Here is a 26,329-nt window from a genome sequence, read left to right on the forward strand (position 1 = left end):
TCACATTAGGCTAAGATTCAATTGAGTTAAAATTTTACACTGACTGCCAGTCAACCTTATCATGAACTTTCATTATGTGCATGTAATTAATTGGGTCCAATGAACAATATCAGTACTGAGTTATAGACTCTTTTCCCCCGACCATATAATTAGAATATAATTACCCACAGGATATCAGAATGATGCAAAACCTTTCCTCTAAATGCGCCCTCATTAGGAAACAAGTCTCAATGTACATTTATTCAATCAGTGTGAATTAATTAAAATGTTACTGAAATAAAAGAGGGCAGCAATAAAGAGGATCTGACATCTATTAAGAGACTATCACTTGAGATCTGCATGCACGATTCATATTTAAACCCATTTAGCTCAAGTAGGAACTTGGCCATGTAATGTTATATACATGCACTGTGCTCAGATTTCCGAGTAAATGAATCAGTGTGTGGCAGTGTTTTGGAAAACAACGTAATACACAATGCATAGACAATCTTAACGGATCTGAGTAGGATTCTAGAGGCCCCTTTATTCCCTGATGAATCCATAAAGGTGTATCATTACATAGTGGTAGATAGAAATTATTTTTAACGTGAAGTATTCAGGAGAATAGCTGTTCATCCCACACATTTCTATTACAAACGTGGCATGTTTGTTTTGATATGGCTTAGGAGATAACAGAAAAGCCTAGACTTACCAAAGCACTAATTATTTTTGTTTTCTTAATTAAGTAAATAACCTCAATTACTTAAGCTAGCTCAAGGTATTTCACTACCATATTTTCTTTAAGCAGAAAATTCATATGCACGTAGGACTATATTCCTTTTAAGAGGATATACATAATATAACACATGCCGATTGTATAAAATATGGAAAAATATTAAATGCATAAACAAACCAAGGGGCATATGCTGCATATCCCACATGAAGATGCTGATTCATGCAAGAACCGTCTTCCTAAAAGCTCTTTATCTTGGTTTCTCTAGGACCTGGCATATTGTCATATGAAATACAACATGATTAAATAAACTAACAAATAAATAACCCTCATACAAAGGAATACTGACTAATATCACCAACAGCTACAAAAGATGTTAAAAAGCTACCTGTAATATTTGGAGATTTTGAAGCTGTCTATGTGATGACATAATTCCTCAGATGCTTTTAGCTTTAGAAATAGGTTTTATAAAACTGAGTTCTGCTAATCAATACTTGGCATTCATTCTTACATGTAGACAAGCACCGTGTAAAATGGAAGTTCTGATGAGCACTGAAATAAATAAGGCCATCTACAAACTGCTACTTTTTACATGCTCTTCAGGAACAAACTCTAACCAGTTTTTAAATGATTGCTTTTTTAAAAATAGAATTAACTCCATAAGCTTATATATATATATTAAATGTTCTGAATGTATGCCTTATTTACAAAATGGTATAATGCTCCATTCAGATATTAGACTGGGAATTTTGGTAGAGGCCAAAATATGAAAGAAATAATGAACTCGCTCTTTCTAAGCAAGAGGGGAAACAGTCTCACACAGGCTTTTTTTTTAACCTAAACTTTCCTGTTGAATTTCAATCACAAAGATATGCTGGTATAATTTCTTGCTGAAAATGCTGTGGTTTGAGTAACATTAACTAAGGGTAATATTTAGCATGTACAAAAAATCTTGCTAATAGAATATAAATCATTTCAAAGTTCCATTTAGCAGTAAACATCAATATTTTCAGAGTTACACTAAGAATATTTGTGATATTTTTCATGGACTGTTGTTTAAGGTATATCTAAAATATCAGATTTTAAATATAATTTGACAGCCAGAGAAAAAGGTCTTGATTCTCCTCAGAATTCTGAAATATTCCCTCGCAGCTTTCTACCTGCAATACCACTTTATTTTAAATATTAGGCACTTCACAATACCATCTATTGGATATTTGATATAACTAGAACAATGTAACAATCACATGGTTTCTTAAAATTTAGTAATAACTAAAAGAGGTCCACCTTTTGCATGTGTGTGGTAAAAGTGTTGGTAGCATTGGTCCATGAGCATATGAACAGCCCTGCAAGAGACATTTTCAGTTCAGGTCCTGGTGTATGGATGCTGAGGTCTCGGTGGGACATCAAGAGGAAATTCACAAACTGAAGCTGAGGATTTGGATCTGGAGGGGTCAGGGAGAAGAAACTTACACAGCTCTATTCAAAAGTGGTAGTTGTAGTCATGAGACATGGGATGAGATAATCTATAGAGAGCATACATGAGAATATAGATAAAAATGGAAACATACATATTTAAGAATAGAGGGAGGACTAGGAATTTAGCAATAAAGTGTGGCTCCAGGGGTAGAAGAAAAACTAGTAGAAATGTGTTGGATAAGTGCTATAGTGGGAGAACAGAGCACTTTAAATACTGACAATGCTGCTGGGGATTAAAAAAATGAGGACTCTTGAGAAAAGGGTCTAGGGAGTCCTGGGTGGCTCAGTTGGTTAAGTGTCCGACTTAAACTTGGGTCATGATCTCGTGGTTCACAAGTTCGAGCCCCACGTCAGGCTCTGTGCTGACAGCTCAGAGCCTGGAGCCTGCTTTGGATTCTGTGTCTCCCTCTCTCTCTTCCCCTCCCCTGCTCATACTCTGTCTCTCTGTCTCTCAAACATAAATAAGAAAACATTAAAAAGAAAAGAAAAAGAAAAAGAAAAGGGAGTCTAGTGGATGTTGTTGGTAGCCCAAAGCATATCCTTCGTCACCTGGCTAGAGTACCTGTCCTCAGCTGCTTTGCATATTGACGGGAGAATTCCCAACTGTCCCATTTTCTGAAGAATTTTTCTTTACGTCAGGAGCAGACTTTCCAGGGTGCCAGCACCTTCTATCCTGTGGAATCCACAGCTAATGAAAGACTGATACAGGTTAGAAAAGGCCAACACCTTTATCTTAAGAACAATCATGTGGTATGATTTTATGGCAGAGATGCCAAGGTTCAGGCCAAAGCTTAAACTTCTCCTTATGACCCCTTCCTTGCGTAAAGCCCCCTTCCTCTTCTGCTTCTTCCCTCTCTTACAGATTATTTTATAAGGAAACATTCCTCCCTCTATAAATCAGAAACAGCAAAATCTCTGGTTGATGCTCTGCTCTTTGGGAGTCCAACCAAAATGAATGTCACTGGATTTGGGAGGAAGAGAAAAAGTAGTTTTCCACCTCTTTAGAGCTGGGAATTAGAAGAATGTGGGTTGAGGTGGCAGGAGGAGGGAAATTTGACACAGTGAGTATGTCTTCACAGCTGCATAGACTTAAGGACTTAAGGCTACATTAAGAAGCAGAGAAAGCTGACATCAACACATGAATATGGAAAACAGCAGAAAGGACAACTATCGCTCTAGGTGGGCTCAAAGGCAGACATATCACTGAGAGCAGAAAAAAAGAACTTCCACCACTCAGATCATGGTGCTGTCAAGGGCTACCTATCATAAGCACATTAGATTAGACCTTATTTGAGGTTTTCAATTGTAAATTAGTGACTCAGTATATTATTACAAACTGTGGCATATGCCATGAGAGGAGCAAAATGCAGAGAAGAGAGGGAGAAAATGCTAGAATGAAAGAAACTGAAGGGATACAGGTGTTGGACGACTCAAGGATGTTGGAGTAATAGTAACCCAAATGGAAGAATTCAAGAATATTTGAGGTTGTGATGAAAGAGGAATAACATTATAGGGACTAGAACATGGAAAGTTGTATTCCTCTAGGATTTAAGTTTTCTTGGGCAAATGAATCCATATTGGTCAAAGCTCCTGTGAGTATTAGTAAGAGACTTTGAAATGATAGATCTTACTATCTAGGCTGGAAGGCAAGGAGTGTGTATGGCAGTCTCAAAAGAACTAAACAATCTTTATTCAACAAAAAGGGGAAACAGAGCAAACTAGTGAAAAAAGACAAAGTTGAGTAAAAAGTCATTGCACTGTGCATGAAAATGGTATATAGACTGAAAGTTTTAAATGACTCAATTTTTACTCAGGTTTCAAGTTGAAAGCTGAGGATAGACAAGTTATATTTAATAGTAAAACAGAGAAAAGCATGCATATAAATACTTTATGATCACCACCACTTCATCTAGAATCATTAAAACCACAGGTTACCTTTGCAAGGTGGAATTTATCCTTCAATGTCTAGTGGTGAAGGGATGTGATTTTTACTGCACTCAAAATTTAAAAGTGAGAAGACAGAAATGATATAAAGTATTTATTTCTACTGTAATGCAATTAGTTCTGGATATTTGCCCTGCTCTAACCCCAAACTTCCTTGGAAGGGCACAAGCAGAAATACCAATGGAGAGTTTGCATATTTGGGAGTATTTATTTATGTCACACTTTGTGGTGATATTGTCTCACTGGATAGAAAAGGTATATCTCTGGCTTTTGTAAAAATTGATTTTCTTAATTATTTATAAGAATTAAAATTTTAAATTATTTTTAGGTATTTGTATTAGTTCTACAAATCAAGAATTTTTTGTTAAAATATTTACGTTTGCCTTGATTTGTGAGTTTGGGGTCTTCACCATTGTTTAAAGAAATATTTGGTTGGTCAAGTCCACCAACATTTTCTTTAATCTTTCCATTTTAAGAAAAATGGAAAAAACGTATTTTTCAGGTGCAAAATAAGCCTTTAATCCATGTTTGATTTATTTTGGAACAGGTATAAAGTAGAATTAAGTAGTAACTTAATTTAGTGTTCTATACATATGCAGTCATCTCAACACCACTGATTTCTGCCATCTCCCTGCAGATTTAATATGAGAACTTCATCATATATTACATGATGATGTATCATTTAATATGCTTTAGACTTTATATAGGTCCTTAAATCTTCTAGAGCCACTATTACATTATTTTGATCACTATAACTTGAATAAGCATATTCTTAACGTTTGTTAAAACAAGTCTTTCCTTATTACTGTTCTTTCTCAGAATTTATAATGTTTTGTGTGTATTTAGTCTTCTAGGCAAATTGTGGAATCGTTTTGCCAAGAAAAAAAAAAAAAGAAATATACTACCTGGAAATTGCATTAAGCGGATGAGTGAACTTGAGAAATGTAGGTTATTTTTAGTTCAATTTGATTTTCCTCAGTATACTTAGACATTACAAAAATATTTTAATTATTAGTTTAGGGATAGCACCTTGTTGGCATTCTCCTTTGTGCTAAAGGAGATTTTCTTAATCCTCTCCTTCAAATTACTGATTCAATTGTCCTCAATGTTGATTTTTCCCTATGTAGACACTGATATATTTGAGTTTCTCCTAAGGTATTATTTTTTTCTACATTTTTTTTTAACATTTTAGCTATTCCTTTCAAATCAGTATATAATAAAGTAAATGTTTTCTTTAGTATTTTTGACCATGTAAAACAATCACTATTAACATTTTCTTCCGCTCAATACAATAAATCTTCATGTATGACATCCATCTAACTTTTAACTACTATGCCCGTTTTTTTTTTCTTATGGCAGAATTATTACTATTTTATCTTGCCAACAGTTAGACTTCTTTACACTAAAATGCACTTTGGCCAGAAGCCATCACTCTGAATTGACAATTGTTATAAAAAAGCAAAACCAAAGGAAACAAACTCTACTAAATGATTATAGCAATATTGTTGAGGCATAGTCCCTGCTCGATACAATTTCATATGGAAGAAATTAATCTAAGATCTCAGTAACAGCAATAACAATAAAAAGCATTTCCGCTAAGTGAATGGTTTGGTTTTATGTTGTGAAGATTGTCAAGACTATATTTCCCCTTCTTTTCATATGGCTACTAAGACTCTGGGACAAATCTGCAAACTACCTCTGTCAACTTTTTTGAGGTATTAGTGACATGAATTTCTAGGTCTACTTTGTGGCATAAACCTATTGTTTTATGTTGCTGCTTACTATATACTTACATAAGCTGATGGTGAATGTTATGGTAATAGGTTGTAGAAAAACTTCATTTATAGGTAATTTCATAGCCTCACTTTTGAATCAGACACATAAAAGATATTCTTTATTTTGTATTAGTCTATTGCCTAATTTTTCCTTTTAAATATTTTTCTGATCCTTCTGTGTAGATAATACCCAGTTTGGGCTACATGTTTTAAATTTCTATTAGATCTTCAATTAGTTGAGCTTCCTGTTTATGCCATATCAGCCTTTGTTTTGTTTTTCTATAAATCATGACAAAATTAACAGTACAGGTTTGTTTCCTTAAAAAACTAAAACTTTTTCTGGGTACAGCTACATGTTAGGCATAAAATATCATAGAAACATATAGAAAGATTTTTGCTGGCCTACTTAAAAAAATAAAAATAATATTTTTAGAATCCTAAAAGACAGAATCTACCATATTCATTTAGATAGAAACAAATATAATTGGCCACAACATAATGAATGTTTTCTTCTAGATTAGACCTTATTTGTAATCATACATAGCACATATTATACAGCCTGAGCTACTACAAATATGGGGTTTTCAAAAACCACTAAAATCAATCTAAGACAGTGTAACAGATAAATGGTTCATCTCTTAAGTGTAGATGATGGAATCATCACTTAGGGATGCAGAGTCCTTTTTCCATTTCTTGTACTATGTCCTTTTAAAATATAAATATGTGAAGACTATGTCCAATCCAAATGAATGTACACGTATTTTATGAACATTACATATCTTTAGTGCTTAAATGTTTGCCCATTGGAATTGAATCAGAAAGCCATTGGCCAAAAAAAATATGGAATACTCAGAATTTAATTCTACATATTTAAAAAATAAATAAATAAAAAGTAGCTATCTTTTATGAATAATATCGTAAGAGTCTGAGTTAGATTTTCAAAGTATGAAAAAATTAGATTCTTTTTTGCCTATCATTACTATGATGACAATTATGAATTGATCTATAATGAATATTAATTAAATGAATATTAAGTAATGACATTGATGAAACATTTATTGAGCACTGAAAATGGGCTTTGTCCCCACTCTTTAGACAAAAAAGAAAATTGCACAGGCACAAACCCATGGTACACTGCATAAAGAATTTCAAGAAAATAGATGACTTCAGTAAGTGTGGTTAAAGGTTAAAGAGGTAAATGCAAAGAAGGGAGAAAAAGCCGAAAAGATGTTAAATAAAAACTGAAGCTCCGTGTAGCAAGTCACATCCCTAGCCAACTGTTCACACCTCTCCACCAGACTTTTGGGAGCTCTACAACTAGTAAAGGAAGTAAGTTTACAAAGCATTTAAAATCCAAATTTCAGAATCACAGAGAATTCAAAAATCTCCCTCCCTTTTTAATGAGCTAATGTGTACATTGAAACTGTCATTATTAACTGTGTCTGGTTACAGTCAAATGACAGATACAGAGTACAGAAAAAGCCCATAATAGTTGGAATGTAAGGAAAACACACACACACACACCACAGTTCCCTTCTCTAAAAGAACTTTTGACATTGCTGAAGTGTTACTCTTCATTAAACACATGCTTTAAGGACAGATTTAACATACTCTATGCTACGCAAGACCTAACCTCCATATCTACAATGCATAATTTAGTAGAATTCTTATAATTGTAGGGGAGCAAGTAAGATTGGAAGAAGAGAAGGTAATATGGGCATATGGTTCTCCAAGGGTGTTATATGTAGAGATATGTGGATTGGTTCTTTAGTAACACCATGTTGTCCAAGTTTTCAGCCACAAAAGAGAAGGGTCCTTAGAAAAATCTGAATCAAGTCTAACAACATGTCTAGAATTTATATTTTCCGGATACCTTTATTATCCTGTGTTGAGCTAACGAGCTTCAACAGTGATTTTGTAGGCATTCTTAAATGTTTATTTAAAGTAATATAGGATGTTATAGAAAGACTATAAAGTATTCTGGGGAGAAAAGACCATAGTTGGTCCAAAATGGGCACTATCCTGAACATATACTTAATTTTTTATCATATCTCTTTTTGCCAATGAATGCTACTCTGACTATATATTCTGATAATAATATGCTCTTTAAAAATAAGATAAAATAATCACCTCAAATTAAATATTTAAATGTTTAAATTGACACTTTATTCAAACAAATTTTTTTAGGTTTTAGGAAATCATTCCAATCATTATGTTCCTGATTTATAAATATGTTTATAGTACAGGGGTGCCTGGGTGGCTCAGTCATTTAAGCATCTAACTTTTAATTTAGGCTCAGGTAATGATCCCATGTTCGTCAGACTGAGCCCCCCATCAGACTCCCCAGTGACAGCATGGAGCCTGCCTGGGATCATCTCTTCCTCTCTGCTCCTCTCTTGATCATTCTTTTTCTAAAAATAAACAAACTTTAAAAAAGGAAATGTTTATGGTATAGAAACAATTGTGAAATCTGATTCACCTGTAAAACAAGATAATACAGTGTGAGAGAAGGGATACTGTGATTACAGAGTGAGCAGGAGAGGCCACGGTTCATAAAGATGTTCCCTAAGGTGTTAGATACAAAAACAAACTAAATAATTGTAAACACACTAAACGTAAACATTGTTTCAACTAAATTATGTTATCTTCATTTAATAAGTTATTATATAGCCATTAATAGCAATGTTCCATAGGTTATAGAAATATAAACATTTAAAGATATTAGCTTAAGTATAAAACAAAGTGTTCAAAATGAAAATTTGGGGCACCTGCGTGGCTCAGTCACTTGAGCATCCAACTTTGGCTCAGGTCATGATCTCATGGTTTATGGGATCAGGCCACACACTAGGGCTCTAAGCTATTGGTGTGGAGCCTGCTTGGGATTCTCACTCTCTGCTCTCTCTCTGACCCTCCCTTGCTCAGGCTTTCTCTCTCAAAATAAAACAATAAATAGACTTAAGAAAATAAGATGTCACATGATTTATCAAGTTTAGTTACAAAAATGTAAAAAATATAAAATATGCATCTAGTGCTTCCTTTTATATATTAATAGTTGTTCTTGCATAACTATTAAAATTTTTAAATTTTTCTCATTTTTAAGTTGCTTTTATAAATTTTATTTAATAAATGCATAGTTATTTTATAATAAAAGTTGAATTTACTTCTTAAATTCTAATATAATACTTATCATTACAGTAATAATAGTTGATCCCAACAAAACACTCACTATATACTGGGCATCCTTCTGAGCAATTTTCATGAATTAATTCATTTAATTCCATTTTATGACTGGAACACAAATGTTTAAAATATTAATAACTTTGCCTCATGTCACAAAATTAGTGAAAAAGCTAAGATTCCACTATAGAGAGTCTATTACCAAACAGTATCCTAAAGTGGTTGAACCCATTTACTCTCCATATGCAATGTATGAACAATGCAATTGTTCTTTTAAAGCTTAGGATTTTTCATTGTCTTAATAATTCTGATGAGCATGTAGTGATCTCTATTGAGATTAAATATGTATTTTTCTGATGAGTAAAGATAATGTACATATATTGATATGTTTGTAGGTGATTTGCGTGTATCAATTTTGTTCAAAGCCTGTTTAGGTCTTTTTCCTCTTGAATTACATTGTCGGTTACTTATTATTTATATACCCCAAATATTTTTATATTCTGGACACAAGTCATTTGTTTTCATTCTGTAATCCTTTGAAGGAAACAACGTGCCCACAGATCCAAAGTTCATGTTAGAAACTTAAGTTTCTAGTCTTTATCCTTTCTGGTTACCACTATCCCATGTTTATTTCTGCTTTCTTCCTCCTAAATTGATTTTCCATATCTCATCTCATTTCTAAAACTTGTTGCTGGGATCACTGAACCTTTGTTTAAAATAAATGGATTATCTTTTTTTTTTTTCTTTCCAAGTCACTGTCATTTCTCCTACCACATTTCTGTTATGAGGCTGCTCATTCTCTTAACCAGTGCCGGTTCTACAGTTTCTACACAAATCTCTTGGCTTTCCATCCGAATCATCATTCCTGCAGACCCAGAGTATCTCGTATGATTTGAAACTCATGGAATCTATCACCTCTCCCCACCATTCATATTCATTACTCTTACACAGCAACCATTTCACCAAGACCCTATAATTACCCTGGGACATTTTAAAGACAACACACAATAAACTATCCCAAGAGTTACTTGACCTCTTGATGTCTAGTGAACCTCTCTTCTGTACCAGGTGAGTCTCCCAGATCCATGGCTGCAAACTGGATTCTACCATCTACTGGAACTAATCTACTCTGAAATCAAATTAAACCTCCTCATTCCACTTTCCCCTACAATTTACTCTCCTAACTCCCTCATTTTCTTACTATGTTGGTGTTTCATGATTGCTCATATCACAATACCATAATTACTCTATCGTATCTCCTCTGCTCCCAGTTTATATCTATTTGTGATCACATTGCTACCAAAATGTTCCTTCTAAGACCTGATCATGTAGTCTGCTATATAAGCTGGATAAACTCAACTCCTTGACAAGATAGGCCAGACTTTTTACCATCTCAGCTGTTATCTTTTCCATCTTTCCAAGCCTCACCTTTACACATAACCCTTAATAAACATTTCTTAGCTTCAGGATCTCACTCTGTGCTCCTGTTGCTGAGACGACTCACATGGAGTTCACTTTGTATTTGACAGCCAAACCCCTACATACTCTTCAAGATTCAACTATCCTTTTCTTCAAGGAAGTTTTCATTTACTCTTTGAATTACCCTCTGGATGAATTAAGAGTCTGTCCTCTAGAGCCCCTCTTAGTAGTATTTATCATACCATAATATGTAATTTGTTTTCGAATCTTGACCAGTAGAGTCTAGTTTATAGGAAATAAAATAAAAGTTCTTATCTGATTTTTTAGCTCTGTAACTTAAAAAGAAGACAATGGAAAAAGGAAGAAGTAGCGAGAAAAAAGATGGATGATAAGATATAAAAGAATCTAGCACTGTAGCTCTTCTATATAAAAAGAATGCACATAGATTATCAGTAATGATTTTCAAATAAAGACATAGTCATAATAGTTATAAAAGGCAGACACTTATTTCTTATAAAAAACTCAATTTTAAAGTAATCAATGTCATACCATCCCTATATTTTAATTTATTAGGTTTACTAACAAATATATATCGATAGATACAGAAAATAAGTAATCAACCCCTTATTTAGAAAATAGGAATCTTAAAAAAGGAAATAAAAATCTTGCTTTTAAGTAACAATATATAATAATCATTTTATGCATAGAGAAAACTAAATTTAATCATGAAGCTAAATATAATAAAAATGGTTTTTATGATGAATCACTTAATTTCATTGTTCAAACATAAAGTTTAAAATGTCATTTCCTCATGATACAGCTCAAGTCTTATTTTGTTGATAGTAAATCAATTTAATAAAAGCCTCCCTCAAACTGAAGAATCATTAGTAAAACATGTATACTCCTAGAGACCCTATTTCCCTGATCCTAAAAAATAATATAAAACTTGGAATGAATGTAAGGATTATGCCACAGTTTTAGAGAAGTTGATGAAATTTATAGCTCCCTTGGGGTACCTGAGTGGCTCAGTTGGTTAAGCATCTGACTCTTGTTTTTGGCTTAGGTCCTGATCTTGGAGTTTGTGAGTTGGAGTTTAATTTGGTTTCAGCGCTGACAGTGCAGAGCCTGCCTGGGATTCTCACTTTCTTCCTCTCTTTCTTCCCCTCCTCCACTTGTTCTCCCTCACTCTCTCCCTCTCTAAATAAATGTTATTAAAAAATATATATATATATTTTTTTTTATTACTTATTTATTTTTGGGAGAATGTAAGTGAAGGTGGAGCAGGGAGAGAGGAACAGAGGATCTGAAATGGGGTCTATGCTGAAACGCTGACAGCAGCAAGCCTGATGGGGGGCTCAAACTCCTGAACCAGGAGATCATGACCTGAGCCAAAGTTGGGCACTCACCCGAGATACCCAGGTGCCCCAAAATTTATAAACATGTATAGTTGCCTTAATAAAATTACTGTAAGAATCAAAGCGATTCTAGCCTATTTCACTGATTTCTGTGATCTAACAAATTTATGTACCATCAAAAATAACAATACAAGTAGTTACTGAGGCCATTCTCATTTATAGATAAGCTAGCAATAAAGTTATGGATTAGCACAAAGAAGTAAATAACATAAAAATGTGCATCATTGTCAAATGTGCTCATGCATTGAACTGTTGTGTATCCTAAGGATAGAAAGAAAATAAATCATGACAATGAAAGGACTGAGAGTGTCCAAAAGATAACAAACCATGATAAACAGAACTGAGAGGGATTTCTGCTAGGTAATAAAAGCATCTCTAAAAACATAGCCTTTTTGTTACAATAAGGAGTTCTGCGTGATTTTTAAAATGTCTTTCAATATACGCTAAAGACATAATGGTGAGTCCACATTTAACTGAAGTAAAATGGTAAGGGGCTAAAACAAAAGGACCAAGTCTGTCTTTGGTTGGGGGTTAAATTTAAAACATAAAAGATGGATTTCAAGCTTATCAAGCCATGTTGTACATGAAATTATTATAATTTTTTTGTATTGTCACTTTGAGGTTGGACAGCAGAAATTTCTGAGTCCACTCTATTGCAAGAATCAAGAATAAATTTTTTAAAGGATTTTATTCAAAGGAGCAATACTCATTTTAACAATCATTTGGGAAGAATTAATGGCTTTTTATGGAAATTAAGTTGCTTATCAAGAGTCTCCACTGAATAGACTGGAATCACTTTACACTTGTTTGGAGGCAGGATGAAGGAAGGCCTTCAAGAAGTCTGCCTTTGTAAACAGTCCTGAATTTTCTACAATATGGCAGTAAATGGACCACAAATATCATTATTTTTGTTGGAAAATTTTTCCAAGAAAGCATTACCAGTATGCAAACACAGCCATAGAAGTATCTTGATAAAATCTCTAAATTATATAAATTTTAAGCGATGTGTTTTTTATAATACTCTCAAAATATGCCAGACACCAATTTCAATCCCAGAAAATGGTGATCATATCTGATGTATAGACTTATTGGTTACACTTCAATTTTAATTTCAGAGTAGTTGGCTTTAACCCATTTTTATGGCAATAGGCAGTATCAAGACCAATTATCTGTGGAAGCCATTTGTAGTATATGCTAATATACTGAAAATGAGATGCTTACCTTGCTAATCTCCAGAAAAGGAGATCACCTATCAATTGAATCATTCACTTAAAGTTAACAACAAGTGTTGAGGAACAATTGTCAGGCTGAGAAAAAAAATAAAACCTAAAAAGATGTTCTAAAATGTCAAAAAAACTGCTGCTATAGACCTTAAACTTATATTATTTAGATGTTTCAACCAGAAATTAGGTCTCCATATTGAGTTTATACCACTTATTCCAAACCACAAGGAAAAGGAAATTAAAAAAAAAAATACCTCAACAAAAATAAGTATCTTAAGTTCTTCATTTTAAATTTCCTAGAAGGCAATAGAGAAGATATTCACAGCCATTTTGTTTTAAGTGATTCTGAATCTCACCTGTTTTTTTTTTTGAGGATATTAGCATGAGAAAATGGGTCTCATAATTTTTTAAGAAGGAAATTGTTATTGGGAAAAAAAACAAGCATACATTATTTTTTTTAAAGCTAATAATTTTGGGGGGGATCTGGGTGGCCCAACTCTCAATTTCAACTCATGTCATGGTCTCATGGTTGTGAGATAGAGCCCCACGTCGGGCTTCACACTGAGTGTGGAGCCTGCTTGAGACTCTCTCTTTGTACCTCTCTCTCTGTCTCTCTGCTCCCCCCACCACTAGTGCTCTCTCTCTCTCTCTCTCAAAATAAATAAAAATAAACATAAAAAAACCTAATGACTTTCTTTAAATAAAAGCTAACAATTTTATAATGTGTGACGTGGTGTGGAATTATTCCTGTGACGTCAAATGAGAGCTTAACACCTGAGAAGTCTCAGAGGGCATCAGTGAGAAAAGATTAAACAATTTTTGTGGGCAGGACAACTGCATTAATTTGCTTAAAGTCTCAGTATTTAAATAGCTAACGGGTTTAATTGTATGTGTGTCTGTTCCATGACAGGAAAGTAACCTTTTATATCTACTTAGCAAGTTGGGGGGATTTTTATTTTATTTACTTTTATTTATTTTTAATGCTTTATTTATTTTCGAGAGAGAGGGGGAGAGAGAGAAACAAATGGACAGACAGACAGCATGAGCAGGGGAGGGTCAGAGAGAGAGAGAGAGAGGGAGACACAGAATCTGAAGACAGGCTACATGCTCTGAGCTGTCAGCACAGAGCCCGACGTGGGGCTCCAACCCACAAACTGTGAGATCCTGACCGGAGCCTAACTGACTGAGCCACCCAGGTGCCCCAAGTTGGGGAAATTTTAAAATAAAGTGATTCAGGCAGATTTATTAACAAATACAAAACTTCAAAGGCTTTAAATAGCACATGTACTTAAGAGAACTACAGTAGTTCAAATTATCCTTGATTTCTATTGAGTAATTGGCATATGAGGGACTGGGTGAGTTGATCTAGTCAGAGCCTTGCTCACCATGCTAGAAAGTTTGGAATTAAATTGAGAATTGCTACCAGTATTTTAAATATTTTAAAATATTGAAGCAGGAAAATATTATATTGCTTTTTTGCAAGTGGATTCGGGAAGCAGAATAAGAATGTATGGAAAGGAGGCAATGCAGGAAGGATGCCATTAGAACAGTCCTGGAGAACCACTTGTGATGGTGACATATGAGGCAACTATAGTTGGGCTGGAAAAAGAAACAGCCTATTAGAATAGGCTGCCCAATGACTAATCTGATATTCAGGATGAGGTGATGATAATTGTTAGGTTTCTGTCTTGAGAAAGTTGGGATATGAATGTCCTAGTACCAAGATAGGACAAATAGGAGAAGGCCTATTTCAGGATTTGGAGAAAGGGTGAGGAGGATGAATTCAGTGCATATGCTCTAGAGTGACACTTCCTGGGTTCCGGTTCTTATTTGCCACTTCATAGCCACGTGACATAGGAAATTCACGTAACCTCGGCTCCCCGGTTTCCTCACATACAAAATCGAGATAGTTACAGTATGTATCTCATGGTATCACTGTGAGGATTAAACAAATTCATACACATTACCAGTAACCACAGCCCTTCATAATCTCGATTTGCTAACCCACTCACTCCCACAACCTAACACCATTAAGCTTGATTTCAACATTCTTTGATTCAACTGTGATCCACAAGATATCCTTCCTAACACCCATTACTGTACCTCACTCTTCATGTTCTTACTTCCCTTACCTCCCAGCGTAAATTCCATGGTCAATCCTCATAAGCATTCTATTGCATAGTCTCAATTCCTTGGCTACTCTCTCTTTTTATCATATTTAGCAAAACAGTCTTGTTAAGGCTAGGTTATACCTCTTCTCTTCTACTCCTGGAGCTGGATTGAAACTAGAGAAATAAGACTGAATATGACCAGAGAATTATACTCATCCAAGTTTACCAGTCTTATTCTAAATCTATGATGATTAAAAAGTGTCTACTCATTATTCCCTACCAATAAAATGGCATTTCCTTGATCCATTAAGCTCCCACATTCCTAGGTGCCTGTTGTGTAACTTCTTCCCAATCCTCAAACTTCTCATCCAGTTTATACCATTCTTGATCTCAGCAATAACCCAGCTTCCTATCTATTCACTGCTTCCCCTCAACAGTGAGATTATGCTTTTTAAAATATAAATCATATTGTTCCCTTTTCTGGTCAAAATCCCCTAATGGCTTCCAACCTCACTTGAAATAAAAGCGAAAGATCTTCAAATGGCCTAAATTGCCACACAGGATATGAAAGTTTTATGGCATCTATGACCTTCTCCTCTACTATTATTCTCCCTTCTCACTGATCTTGATGCCCTTGAGACATGACAGTTTTCTCCTGCCTCTCAATCTTTCCCTGTTCTTCCTTGGTGACTCTCCTGTGAAATTCTGTCCCCAGATAGCTACCTGGGTGACTCCCTCACATTCTTCAACTCTTCATTCAACTATCTCCTTAGTGAACTCCTTTTTGACCACCCCTTTCATAACTGCAACACCAACATTTCATCTCTTCTTTCCCTGTTTCAGTTTCATCTTTTACATTTAACATACAACCAGGTATGAAATAATTTTATCATGTCACTGTTTATTGCTGGAACGAAAACCCCACAAAAGCAAAGATTTAATTTCGCTTTTATTGTTTTACCCCCCACCCCGCCTATAATACTATATGGCATCAACTAGAAACTCAATAAATACTTATTGAATTAATGAATTAATCTGTTTAGCATAGGAGCTGGTATGATATATATGCTCAATATATATGAACTATCATTATCATACTAAATAATAATAATATATTGGGCATGTAAAACAACATGAGACCTTCAAGTTGCATAGATTTGAGATTCAAACCTATGGATGGAGGATGAACTGAATATAAATTAACATGGTAATGAAGTCAACTAAATAAACCAGATCCCACTGGGAAGAATGTTAAGCGTGAAGAGCTGTGACATATGAGGGCTGAGCATAGGGATGCACCAACATGGAGCAGCAGGAGGTCATGAAAGCCAGAAAAGATAAAAAGAAAGCATCCAGAGAAACCAGGAGAATAAAGCCTGGGAGAGTGCGGTATAATGGGAGTCAGTGAAAGGTAGGCAGGTATTCATGAAAGATGAAGAGGTCAATGTGCCCACATAGTGCAGAGTAGATAGTACCAAGGAAACGAGAAAATAGTAAATGTTGAGATACAACTGATAATTAAAACTGTAGGAAGATATAATGATTAAAAAGAAGTCTTCAGAATCAAGAGTTTCTTAAAATAAAACAAAACGATAAGAGTGTTTGTAAGATTGTTAAAAGACAAGAATATTCGTGTGACACATGTTCTTTACCTTTGATCCTCTTGAAGAAAGAAAAGATAGAATATAAGAAGAATGCATCTCATGCTTAACTTTATGTGACCAGAGGTTGACATAAATGGACCAAAGAGGTAGTCCCCTGGCTCAATAAGCTGAACAGGGTTTTACATAAGTAGCTACATGAGAGGATGACATAATGGAATTCTTTTTAGATTTAAAATCTGAGGTCTGCATTAAAACTAGTAAAATTACTATATTTTTAAAAAAAGAATGAAAATATGTAAAAACTCTATAAATCCTTTCTCTTTAAGACTGTAAAGAGTACAATAACACCCCAATTCATCTAAAACTTAAAGTATTTTTATATGACATTCATTATTTTTAATTAATCTTATTTACTACACAATCTCTAATGAATCTCACAGGAAGAAAGGAAATTTAGAAATTAGTTATTGCTATCCTCAGCAAGGTGGAGGTATTTTCTTTTTCTCTATATTGGTAGTATGAGAAAATGAGGAGTTTTAAATAATTTTTTAAATAAAGACATTTAAAATACAACCTGTATTTTACAGATAATTACAAAATGAATCTTAAGTGGGTGCAAATTGAGTAATTTGATTAATTTCTAGGTTGACCTTTAGAAAAGTATTTGTCTAACATTTTTTTGTTGTTGTATTTTTATTATATCAAGCTAAAGTTCCAGCCACTTAATTTCCATGTTGTACTTAAAAAGTACGGATTGCATTATGTATATCAAATAGTTTGTTTTGTAAAATAAGTGTTTCACTTTAGAAACAATTTGGACTTTGAGATGTAAGATGAACATTATCTTTGAATATCCGCTTCTGTATCAAGGTTTGCTCTTTTCTGGGTTACCTCACTTAACGCATTTTCCACTTGCATATTTATTTAATTAAATATTTTGCAGATAGTACATTTATTGTTCACTAATAAAAAATAAAATACACCTAATGGCAGTGCATAACTTTCTTTGGCATATGTGTCCTCATTCTAGGTAGCCTCTGACCTAGATAAGAGAACTCAACGTTGCATCTAGATATATAATGTGCATCCCCAGCAAAATTGCCTATAAGAATAACTTCATTATTCTGGGAAGCTAGATCTATAAAACATGTAAAATGTAGAAGTGTTCTGCCTATACAATTTCTGGTAAGTACAGCGTGACTAAATGATAAAGCCTTAGTCAGCTTCAGTTAGAGCATACCTTACTAAAATGTTTATTGTGCCATGAAGAAAAAAGGAACTATAGTGGGCAAAGGTGTCTAGTTTGCAGTAATGAGGTATTTTAGATCTATAGAGCTCGGCCTTGATCAATGGGAAATTAGGTCTGGAAGCATTTAGTGGTGTAGTGTGCCAGTTCGTCATAGAGCCCCCAAGTTACAGTGGAACGATGAGAAGGAAAAACTCACCAGTACTACTGGACAGATTGTTGTGGGTGGTAAAATATGGTCCTTCAGAGGTCCGCAGTCACATTCAGGTTTGAGATGAGAAGCACACTTATTATGCAGCTAGGAAAGGAGAAAGAGGACACTATCAAACTTGGCATGCCAACAGCCAACGGGCAGCAGATACTTCAACTGAGATACCACAAATACAGAAACAGTACCGGCAGAGAATTACAAGAACAATTAAAAGGATCATAAAGGGATTCATATTACATTTGCTCTTCTGTATCTACCTTAAATAAACCATTTAGCAACTTCCGTGACCCAGCCTACATATTTTCTAATTCTCAGAAATGTCTATATTCAAAATGCACTTTAGGTTTTACACCAATTCGAGCCTGATTTCTTTGACAAACACAAATTGTTGTCTGTTACAGTCCTTCCTTTGCTTATCTGTTAGTGTAATCTTCAAACCACTGTGTGCTGTGGATGCCTTTTTTTTTTTTTTTTGACCCTCCTGTTTTCTCAAAGTCATTCCAAAGTGCACAGCTCAGTATGGGGCATAATTGATCCCATCATTAGTTTTAACTTTGTAATTCAATATGTAAATGTAACCAGAGATTCATCTCAGTAGGAGCAGGATATAAATATAAGAAGATGATTATGATTATAAAAATTTATCTTTATATTGTATTTATCAGCTCTACATTAAGTTAGTGTATAATCACATAATGTGTTATTTACTTTTCGACATGTATGAAACGAAACTGATATTTTTATCCATCTTGGTCACAGGTTTAAATTAAGATATTATAACAGTGCATTGAAAAGTGATTTTTGAAATTGAGGTAGTAGTTATCATTGGAATCATACAAATTTGCTAAAGGCATCTAGGGACTTCTCCCTCTCCCACACCATATTAATATAAAATTATTAAAATATAAAATTTAATATAAAATATTAATACTTTAGAACCATCATACACGTTAATAAAGCAACGTGCCTAGTTCAAAATAAAAGCAGAGCTTCATCATTTTTCAGTTTTGGACCAAAAGTCACTCCGTTCAAGTCATAGCTACACTAATTTCCAAAACAAACTTAACCTTTGTAAGTGGTTAATTAGCAATCAAACATAAACACCTAAAGAGTATTGATTTACAGTTGGTGATAGAACTCTACCGAAGGGATATTTCCGTTTCCCTTGAACCTAAAACATCTATCATTACGTCCTTGCCTTGAGTTAAGGCTACTTGGACTATAACTACGGCACATTAGGCCACATTATATGAAGTGAAAGAACCTTTATACTTTCATCCATCATTAGCAGCTCTGCTCCTCAGTGACATGTAAACCCCTTCTCAAAAAATGGTTTAATCTTCTTAATAAGCACTGCTGATCTTTGTCAAAAGGCAAGAGGTGTTGAAGATAAAGAAGGTCAAGCCACATATAAAATAGGACTAAATAAATGGACATTCTGATCTGGCAAATGAAAATGCATAGTTCCTCCAAAATAGAACTAGTGACTGGTGAAGTATATTATTAATTTATTAGACTTAATCAATTTCCTTAGAATGAATCATGGCCCTGGAATTTTGGATGTGGGCATAATGGACAATGGCTTCCTCAGAAGATGTTGAAGTCCTAATTCTTGATACCTGTGAATGTGAGCTCATTTGGACAGGTCTCTGTGGATGGATGTATTCAGGGTCAGATGAAGTTTTATTGGAGTAAGAGAACCCTAATCCAATGACTGGTGACCTCATAAGGAGAAAAAAATCTGGACATAGAAGGACACAGATGGAGGAAAGAGGCTGTGAGGCAAGAGAGGAAGAAATCTGGTGACGCAGTTAGAGCTGCGGAACACCACGACGGAAGGCAATCACCAGAAGGGAGGAAGAGGCAAGAAAGCATTCTCCCAAACAGGGAGTATGACTCTACTGGCATCTTGATTCCTAATTGTTAGCCTCCACAACTATGAGAGAATAAATGTTGTTTTAAGCTACTCATTTGCGGCATTTTGTTCTGGCAGTCTTAGGAAACTAATATATCCATCACTATGAACACTGAACCCTAACCAAAAAGACAAACAAAGAGTCTTAAGGCTCATGTGTTAGCAGGGTGTCACAGCAAGAAACCTTTTGTGTTTTGATCCTGCACAACCTCTTTAAAACTGAGAATGCAGACTCTAAGATGCCTCTAATTTGTAGAGGCATGATCTATAATAAAAATCCTTGTGTGTACAGAGTCAGAAAACACTGAATTTTTACTCTTGACTGAAGTTTGTAAAGCCTGACATGTGACTCTAAAGGACAGAGGGGAAAGACACTCTGAATCTCTTGTGAGCAATGACCACAGATGTGCCATCTGAGGGCCTCAGCCTCCTCCAGGCCTGCATTCCATGTGCTTCCAACAATTTACAACTGCTATGGTAAAGGACAACTGAGCTTCCCATATAATTATTTGAGGGTTACTATATGTAAGAAGAGGTGGCAAACATAAAATAAATTTAATGACCCCTTTCTTCTCTCTCTTTCTTCTTTCCTTGCTTCCTTCTTTCCTCTCCATTCTCTTTATCTCTCCTTTCCTTCCTTCCTTCCTTCCTTTCTTCCTTCCTTCCCTACTTTCTTCCTTTCTTCCTTTTGTTCTTTCTTTCTAATCTGTTTTCCATCCAAAAAGAAAGAACTAAGGACTCCAGTAGAATCCCAGTTGATGAGCTGAACAGAGTATGTGCATAGGGTGTAATTCTTCACATCTAGGTTTGGGGATTTCAGAGTAGAAGTGCAAACGAAGCTAGCAAACGCTTTTCCAGTTTGCCTGTCACATGGCTCTTAGCACTGAGGTTTACCTGGTCAGCTGTGAGGCAGAATCCTGCAAAAACATAGGCCAGTAACAGTCTATAAGAAAGTTGGTAACTATAAGATTGTCGGTGAAACAGGGACACACAGTACAAGAAAATTCTCCTACCCCCAAAGTCTATATTAACTACTAATGTGCAATTATGCATTACACTTTTTTTAAAGACTAGAATCCCACAGCTGCTAAATATATTTTGGTGGCCATCGACACCATGACATTGTATGAAAACAAAAGTGTCAAAACTGAGGACGCCATGTTGGAACTGCTGCTTATTCTCCTCATCCTAAAAGCTGTAAGTCAAATTTGTACGGAGGATCTAGTTTATTCACTGCATTGCTCAGAGATACACTTGAGAATGAAGAGTAAAATGTGAAAGCCAAAGTATAATAATAACAACTTATAGTCCCAGCACTATTTATCAAGATTAAAAGTAAATATCATTCTTTTTTTCCTGTGAAACTTAAACTGCTCTAAAAAGAAATAGTCTACTAAAAAACAGCAAATATCCACAAAATAGGATATAACAGAATTGAAAATCTCCTTCCCTCCCTTCACTCAAAATCTTAGCTTACTTTTAATGTTCTATTTCTTGATCATATTCTTGTTACATGGAGTGTTCATTTCTGCAAAATTCATTGAGTGCTACCCTTAGGATATTTAAAGTCTCCTGCACTTATGTTATTTTTCAATACAATCTTAAAAATGAAAAAAGTGAACATAATCAGCAGTGAAAACCATTTGCTTATACTTGTCACCATGACATTTTACAGACAAGCATATAGGAAAAAGACACAGTTGCATCCTTTTCAGTGTCAATAAGATGCTGAAGATTGAAAATTGTCTTAAAGATAACCCAGATCCCAAATCAGCAAAAATGTAAATACAAAAATCTTCATCAAGAATACAAAGAGACTGGAGCATTGATGAATCCCGTGTCTTCCATAATGGCCAACGGAGCCCCAAGAGATAGGAAACTGATATCTTCTTTTAAATGTATTTATGTGTGTTCATGGTTGTCTTTGCATTTTTTTAAGAGTAAGGCATAGGTCATTTTATTTTATGCACAGAAATCCCCATTTGTGTTAAGGGAATCAGACCTATATCTAGGAAATTCATAAAATATGAACCAGCTTTTCCTGGAAGTGAATTAAACAGTTGGAAATAATTTTAGCGTTTATGACAATTTCCAATAGCACCTAATTTACAGCCAGATCTATGTTTATTGGAAAAAGCTGTCTCAATTTAGGAAGAAAAAGAAAACGTGATAGAGAGAGAGAGAGAGAGAGAGAGAGAGAGTGTGTGTGTGTGTGTGCATTTACAGAGTGGAGCTGAGAAAAGAGGTGGAGTACTCTATTGATAAGAAAGCACTGGAATCTAAGAGGTCAAAGGAGGAAAAATAAAAAATACATTTTCATTTTAATTTGGAGAAAAAGAGAGAAGTCATTCTTCCAAGGCAAAACTAAGTGACCTGATTTAGAAAAATGTTGCTGGTTTATACATCCTTTTGTCTCTAACATTTTGCAATTGCCTGGTGCTGCTTTAATGCAAGCTTTGGCTAAAGGATAAATATTCCTGTTGGAAAGGTACTGGAAACCTTTAAACACTACTGCTGGTGGCCTAATATTTTAATAAAGTAGTAGCGCTATGATACTAAAAGTAAATAATTCATACCCATAATATAGGCTTTCTTTAGTCAAGTTCAAGTGAAATGTATCACTCTCCTTTCCTGGGGAGTTCTATCTGACCTGGGACATTTTACTACAACCAGGAGCAAATTACAACTTGTTTTAAATAGAATGTCAAGGAAATAAACTCTCAACAGAAATGAACGCATATAAACAACTCTGATTTTAGGATTAGAGAATATAAACAAGAGAAGGAAAAGAGAACCAATGAAGATATTTGGTATAAATGATTGAATTATAAAAATGCAATAAAATGGTTGAATAAATGCTAGAAGACAGTTTATACTATTCCTACTTAAGAGTTTTCTTTTTTTTTTTTTTACGTGTTTAGGTTTGCTACAGGAGACAAAACTCTGTTTTCTAAGAGCTTAACTTTATAATCTACTAGAGCTTAACTCTACAACCTACAACATTATAATCTACATGAAAGTATCATTTCAAGAAGCCACAAGTGCTGGCAGAAATGGAGGTATTAAAATGAGTTTTTACCTTTAATATTTGTCTAAATTTAACTTGTAGAGTTGATGCAGATTTAGGCATTATTGGATGATCTTTTTAAAACTCAGAATTTAAGATGTGCATTTAAAATTCAATATTTAACATTAAGAAGGCTTCGTATATCACTGATTAAAGTGAACTTACTGAGGACGTCCTCTAACTTCAATACTCTCTAAGCACTTTAGGTGATTAGGAAAAACCTGTCTATTTCTGACCAGGAACTCAATCACATTGTAGTCTGGAAATGAGCACCACTTCAGTATGTAGACATGACACCACTGGAGAGCACTTAGTCTTTCCTCTTGTATGGGCTCAAAGTATAGAAAGTATTAGAAGAAAAAAGAGGGAGAAATATCAGTGTCAAGGAAAATTTCAAGGAAGATATGGAACTTAATTTGGTTTGTGAGGTGCAGGAAGAATTCAAGGTGGGTACACTCCAGGGAATAGAGTAAGCAAAATAATAGGTAAGAGGGAGTCATGGCCCTCCCAAGGGGCTGCCCACAGCTATGCACGGCTACCGCACGGGTTGTGTATAGAAAGGAATAACATATACGTCATGTGCTTAAGTTTGGGGCTGATATTTGAGGAAATGAAAACCAGGTCGGGTAAAAGGAAGTGAGGACTGCATTTATTATCACAGAACTATTATAGGGTGCTGAAGGTGGCATATGATAACAAACTCGTATTTTCAGAAGACGATTCTGGAGGTGGTTTGCAGCCTGCATTATAGGAAAAGTACCTTCTGTTAGGGAGATAAGCCAAGAGAGTCTGACTCTAATCTAGTTGAGAGGTGCTAAGAGTTTGCACTTGGGCTGTGAATGATGGATACAAAAACTCAAATCTGAGAGAGATATTTTAAGAAGGAAATGTCAAGGCTCAGTGATAGGTTGGATATATGAGAGAAAGGTGAAAGACAAGAATAAAAGAAATTGATTTCTAACTTTGTTTCCAGTGACTGCAAGCATGATGATACTATGGCTGACAGAAAAGAGAGAGCTGGAATTGTTGCTTTTTGTGAATATAAATACATCAGCTTAGTCTAGGAGTTAGCGAGATTCAGGACCACATGGTTCTTGATGATTTTAGAATATGCAGATGCTATTCTGATTTAGACTGGGCAACTAGATCCTTCCAGAGGTGAAAGAGAAAGGGCATGAGTAATAATTATGGAGTGCCCTCTGTGAGCCAGGGGCTGGATTTTGTGACCATATGATATTGTACCTAGATTTCATTATGATAATAATTGTCAATTACTGAGCACTTACTATGTGTGAGGTCTTGCCCTAAACATACCTACAGAGATTTTTTTTTTACTCACTTACACTTAATTCTTATAATAATCCTACAAGGTATGTATCATTAATTCCATTTTACAAATTAGGAAACTGCCCATAACTTCTTACGTATCTGGCCCAAGATTACTCAACTACTATCTTGGCTGTTGAACAGTGATCACATTAGGAATCTGATCAGCCTGACTTATAAGACTCAACCCATTTCCAAAAGTAAACATAAAGGAAAGTAATGGCCTTTGGGAAACCTGTGAAATGAAGCCAAGTTTCATGCTCTTTGTTTCTCTCTGCAATTTATTCCCCACAGACTCCATTCAGATAGCACTCCCTACAGCTCAGCATTGCTGATGCCACAGCCCATCTCTTTCACAACTTCTGCTAGCTATGTGCTACATTAATAGCACTTTCTGGGAAGCATAGGACATAAGAACATAGATTCAGGGGGTGCCTGGGTGGCTCAGTCGGTTGAGCGTCCGACTTCAGCTCAGGTCATTATCTCACAGCTTGTGGGTTCGAGCCCCGCATCGGGCTCTGTGCTGACAGCTCAGAGCCTGGAACCTGCTTCAGATTCTGCGTTTCCCTCTCTCTCTTACCCTCTTCTGATCACTCTGTCTCTCTCTGTCTCTCAAAAATAAATTTAAAAAAACAAAAAAAATGTAGATTCAGTCTGTTTAAAGGCAATGGGTAGTAGCAGGTAAGTGCTAGTAGAGAATCAATCAATTTTATACTAAAATCTTCACACAATGGTTCAAGAAGAAACTATAGATTGTAGTAAATACATAAATATTCTTAGGTAAATATATTTAACCTAGGTACAACATCATTAAATTAATAAACAATCAAAAAGTGCATAGAGGATGAACTTACTTTTGAGAGGGCTACATATTCTTCTGGATAGATGAGAACTTTCAAAAAAAAACTGTGGAAGTTTTATTTCATGAACCAAATACCCATAGAACCTTTAGAGATCATGGTTTGTGAACAATAAGGCAGAGGTTCACCAGAAGCCTCAGGAATTCACAGAGCTTAGTAAAAGGGCAGCCATCTTTTTTTTTTTAAACTCTGCCTTAAATTCTTCACTGCTCCCTTATTTCCTAAGCATAACTAAGAGATTATATTTTTTCAATTTATTTATTTTATAGAGAGAGAATGCAGGGAGAGGGGCAAAAGGAGAGAGAGAGAATCCCGAGCAAGTTCTATGCTCACCACAGAGACTGACAGGAGTCTGATACCCTGACCCTGGGATCATGACCTAAGCCAAAATCAAGAGTGGGACGCTCAACCAATTAAACCACCCAAGTTCCCCAGATTTAAAGGATTTGAAGACATTTACAGTTTTAATTGAGCTCTGCCATAGTGACAAAGTCATCTTCATGTATGCACTGATCTTTACTTATAAGATATTAGGGGTATGTTGTCTGAATTGATTTGGACATCAAATCCTGAGACTTCAAAAAATATAGTTTCGGGGCGCCTGGGTGGCTCAGTCGGTTGAGCCTCTGGCTTCGGCTCAGGTCATGATCTCACATTCGTGGGTTTGAGCCCCACGTCAGGCTCTGTGCTGACTCTCAGCCTGGAGCCTGCTTCAGATTCTGTGTCTCCTTCTCTCTCTGCCCCTCCCCCTCTCATGCTCTGTCTCTCTCTGTATCAAAAATAAATAAAATATTAAAAATATATATATGGTTTCTTCAGAAGTAACACCTTCTTTCCAACAAAAG

General features: G+C 35.1%; 1 protein-coding gene across 1 annotated transcript in view; it reads right to left on the reverse strand.

The window, feature by feature from the left end:
• The window catches only part of LOC115275305 (diacylglycerol kinase beta), a 296,124-nt gene that overhangs the window by 69,207 nt on the left and 200,588 nt on the right, over positions 1-26,329 (reverse strand). The window contains exon 13 of the mRNA XM_029919005.1: positions 18,305-18,403. Coding sequence (XP_029774865.1) covers positions 18,305-18,403 — 99 coding nt within the window. The remainder of the gene's footprint in view (positions 1-18,304; positions 18,404-26,329) is intronic.

This window comes from Suricata suricatta, chromosome 2 (assembly GCF_006229205.1).
Source record: "Suricata suricatta isolate VVHF042 chromosome 2, meerkat_22Aug2017_6uvM2_HiC, whole genome shotgun sequence".
Lineage (NCBI taxonomy): Eukaryota > Metazoa > Chordata > Mammalia > Carnivora > Herpestidae > Suricata > Suricata suricatta.